General features: G+C 31.3%; 1 protein-coding gene across 1 annotated transcript; it reads left to right on the forward strand.

Annotated features, from left to right (window-relative positions):
* Positions 1 to 1,844: 1,844 nt before the first annotated feature.
* On the forward strand, positions 1,845 to 3,184 carry LOC146992884 (vascular endothelial growth factor A-like). Its single transcript, XM_085808864.1, has one exon. The coding sequence runs from the start codon at positions 2,303 to 2,305 to the stop codon at positions 2,753 to 2,755; it is 453 nt and encodes a 150-aa protein (XP_085664990.1). The 5' UTR covers positions 1,845 to 2,302; the 3' UTR covers positions 2,756 to 3,184.
* Positions 3,185 to 4,655: the final 1,471 nt, after the last annotated feature.

A 4,655-nucleotide genomic window follows, 5' to 3' on the forward strand; every position in this document is an offset into this window, starting at 1 on the left:
TTTTATAAAAAGAGGCTCATGTGCCGGCTATCACGTAACTTGTTTTCCTTCCATCAATGAGCTTTAATTTCTCCTTTTTTTTAATCCAATGGCAGGCACTTGCTTAGTCAGCATTGGTCACTCCTAAGGCCAGAAGTGGTGGCCATCTTATTGCAGAGGCACCTAACAGGCGGCCACCGTTACCTGGGACGGATAGTTACAAAGTTGCTCTCTCCGTAATTCGAACCCGAACCTCTCGGTTCCGCAGTTGGCTTCCCTAACCACTATACCGCCTGGGCGGCTGAACTTGAAATGTGATGACTTCATACTTTCTCTCTTCTACAGAGAGTTATTAATTTCTGTAACAAAAAGCAGGTGCTTTTAAAAGGAGAGTAAGTCATCATACCATAACAAATAATGCTCTTTTCGTATCACCGGATGTTTTTAAAAACTGAAATGAAGGTAGTTTGGAAATGTATAGCAGATGCATAAAGATGGAAATATATGACATTTCTCTCGCCATAAAGCATCTATTTTAAAGATTGTAGTAGAATTGAATAATGCTATATAAAACCTTTTTTTTTATTGTTGTTGTTTTTGTTTTGTTTTGTTAACATTTGTTAACATCACATTTCTACTAATGAGTATCTCAGCCCTTTTATTTGTATGCTTTACAAGTATAAATGGGTTTGTTTGATTTATTTGATTATGGGAAAGCACTCAAGGACTATCTACCTAAGGGGATGAATGCTTTCGTGGAGGTGTTTCTAAGGGAAACTGGCTCCTATACGTTACACGTTAGACGTTAGACACTATACGTTACACATGGGGAAAACCATGGAAGCGCCTATGCAGCTGGCCCGTTCGCCGGGATTCGAGCCCCGAATTGAATTACCAGTATTCAGTGACTTTACCGCTCGGCCGCTGGGGTGCCCAAGTATAAATGGGATAGTTTAAAAATATGCATTCAAGTACTTGCATGAGCAACGATATTTCTGGCAAAATTAATGTGTTTGCCCTAAACTTTGATTAAAAATAACTCGTGTTTGGTTATAGGAAACATGCTTTTATCGCGAATTTTCTTTTTTCACAGGACTGCCTGGACTAGAATTTATAAGTAACACTTCTTTGCTAAAATGGCTTCCTTGTCCAAAACTGCTTTAGTTTAACTCCAAAGTTGTGTTAATAAGAAATAGCTTTACTTCTATGTATGTATAAGTCTGATATACTTTCACGTTTACTAAAATCTTTGCAACTGAAATTCGTTCAAGCATATTAAATTAAAAAGCAAAGTATGAAATTTTACTATGGTATTTAAATCAAGAAAATAGCATCCTTGAAAAATTCTAATTGGTAAGCTTTTAAAATATTTTCCCAATCTGTTTTCTATTTAAATTTATCAGATCATCTCAGTGCCATAATTATGTTTTCTTTAGAATGATCAAAAGATTCAGAATCTTTTGAAATTACCTCTTTTACCAGTCGTTCCATATCTTTTTAAATAGTTGAAAAGTATTAAAATTTGTTCTGAGCCAGTCATGCAAGAAATTTAGATCACTTCTCTTCGATTAAATGAAATGCAAAATATAAGTTTGATTTTTAAAAAAATTAAAAACGAGTTCAATATAAGTGAAATGCGTTTACTCAACTGAAATGTGCAAAGCGCATAACTGTTACAATTTCCGATGCCTAAAATATTCCGCAACATGAAACTGGAAATTTCAGAGTGAAAGACCTTGACGTTTCGTAAAAAGATTCCCCCTATTTCCCAGGTGAAGAATTCTGACCACAGCTTCCGTTGAACTTCTGACAAGTCAAAGACGATAAGCTACAGACGCATGAAGTCGGAAACACGTGTGAATAATCATTGCCACAATAAGCTGAAATTCACTAGAGCAGTAACAAGGAATTTCCTGACTCTGATGACACTTAAGGGAAAGAGAGACTACAAGAACACACTGCTATTGATTACATGATATAACACTCACAAGGACAATACCTGCACCCAAATTTTTCTAAGCCTGAATTATCTGTAAGGATTTTATTTACGTTCAAAGTGATCTGGTGAGCGTGTCCTTTAAAAGTATTCGAATTATTTTCTTCAAGAATTGTATTTTAAGCGTATTATTTATTTGTGCTCTGTAATTAAATGATGAATGATGATAAAGAATATTTTCTATAGTGGCAGATACTAAACTATATAACGTAGTAAAAGTTGAATGAATAGTTAAAAGGCTCTAATAATTCCTGTTATTGGGAAGGAAAACACTTTTTCCACTACATCGCAAGAACTTTAATAAAACTTTATCAGTACAAGAGGAAAATGATCAAAGAAGAAAAAATATTCTCCCTTGTTTCGCTGATAGTTTTATCGTCAACATTTGTTATTTCATCAGCAACAGCTGAGAAAGAAGATCTGACGTGGAACCCAGATGCCAAACAAAAGGCTATTGAACATTTAAATATGATGGAAAACTTCACCTGCAAGTTTCCTGTTCCTAAACTTTTTGTCGTTGGAGGAGCTTATCCTGTTACGAACGGAAGATACAAACCGCACTGTGTAGTGCTGCATCGATGTGATAATGACGCTGGGTGTTGTCAGAATGATGCAACGGTCTGCGCTCCATCGAAAACAGAAATTGTGAATCTCCATATCAATATGTTGGTATATAATCCTGTTAGCAGCCGAGTGCAAAGAAAAGTTTTTCAAATGTCTTTTGAAAATCACACCGATTGTGAATGCCAAAATATAAGAGGAAAGACAGTAATGGAATAAACATAACTTGCAACAAAAGCTTCCTGGATTATTGAACTTAAATTATTAAAGCTTACGGAAGCGCTCTTTTTTTAAATCTATATTTTAAAACTTTGTACCAAAATTGTTTTTTCAAAATTGACGCAATCGAAGTAATGATTTTTATTTGTGTACGTATATAAAAGTAAGCAAAAATTATTTAATAAAAATATTTTTACTTTTATTAAATGAACTCGTATTACAATTCAACTTTTACTGTATAAACTTATTGTTGCTGTCAAAGATATATGTGTAAAGGATTACGAAGTATGACAATGATTTTCTTCAAATGTTTAATGCGTATTTGATCACAATTTTGTAATATTAGTGTCTTTTGGACAATGGGTATGAAATTCAGTATTTCGAATGCCCAGAAGAATAAACCAGAAAAATTACGGTTATTATAGAATCTACAGGTAAGAGTTAACAGCCCCAATTTTTATTTATTTATTTTTAAATATTTCTGAAACTTGTTAATTTTAGTAATTGTATTTTATGTTGTCTTATACAGCTGACTTGTATCTTCGATTTTTTTAATAATCATCGAACATTAAGCTAACTATTCAGAAGAATTTTCTTGACGATAAACGTTTATGATTTTCACTTAATTTATATAGTAATAATTATATGGACTTCTATTCTACTTAAAAAGATAAGGCAAAAAAGAAGAAAGTTCACAGCAAAATATATATATTTAAGTATACTTTATTTCGGTGCGTAACTATATAAAAAAATTATTTTGTTAGTCTAATTACTAAGCTGATAAATACAAAAATTTTAGAAAACTGGCCTACGTACCAAATTTTGAAAACTTACCTGCCAGCGAATTTGATTGAATCTGAACTTAAAAAGTCTAATTATTCATTTTATAAGATAATAATATTTCACAATTTGAAGTGATTTATTTTATTTTTAATTGTAACCATCTTGCAGTAAAATGCGAATTAAATTCCAGAAATTTCTTTCGATTATTAACGTTAATAATATTATTAAATTATTGGCAATAAGTTTAACACGCAAAATCTGACGTTAAATTTAACAAGAAAACCTTTATTTGCTGTCAGACTTAAATCATTAGCCTAATATTGTTTTGTTGCCAAAAGGGTTTTCTGTATAAGCCGCACTAATTTTATTTTGAAAGGGCTATAACTCAGTTACTAAATATATACTTACATAATAATATTAACTATTCGAAAAAAACATTTTCCTTTTCTATCTAAGATGTATTTAAAACTCTAAATATACTCATTCTTACCGTAAGGCAGCATAATCGATACTTAGGTATACAAAATTCGATGTTTTAAACTAAATTTGAAAAATTTTCCCTCAGCTTTAAAAGTTTTCAAATCCTACATTTCTAACTTCTAATACTATGTAACAAACATTTAGTATTAAAAAGGAACGGCATACTTATATTTTTACTTTACGAAGAAATATCTATAACCCTATATAACCTAGGCACTTCAGAAATTAATTATTTGTTTATTCAATTAGATGAAAGGATGGTAAATTTGCAGTTGAGTTTCAGATTTTAGTTAAGAATTAATTAATTAATAATATTCATAAACAAATAATAACTTAAATTATTCTAAGATTCAGCAACTGGTGTAAAACTCGCACAAGTTCAAGACATTAAGAAAATATATTTACTATAAGTGATTACTTTCTAGACTAATTTGAACTCATATTTCGCTATACAGAGCTAAAGCGAATGTAAAGACTGTAATTTTTTAAATTACATTCGCTTAAAAATCCACATCTATACATGTTTAAAATGGTAAGGTAATATCAGTGCTGCAGAGTTGTATAGTCATTCATAGCTCATTTACAACTATCAATCATTACATTTCTTCATTACGTACACAGTCGACTTTTTATACCA

Source organism: Stegodyphus dumicola, chromosome X2 (genome assembly GCF_044657685.1).
Source record: "Stegodyphus dumicola isolate Sdum_Otavi_A_Nest chromosome X2, ASM4465768v1".
NCBI classification, from domain to species: domain Eukaryota; kingdom Metazoa; phylum Arthropoda; class Arachnida; order Araneae; family Eresidae; genus Stegodyphus; species Stegodyphus dumicola.

Coding starts and splice junctions, on each gene's coding strand:
- LOC146992884 (XM_085808864.1), top strand. CDS start 2,303: ATGATCAAAGAAGAAAAAATATTCTCCCTTGTTTCGCTGATAGTTTTA.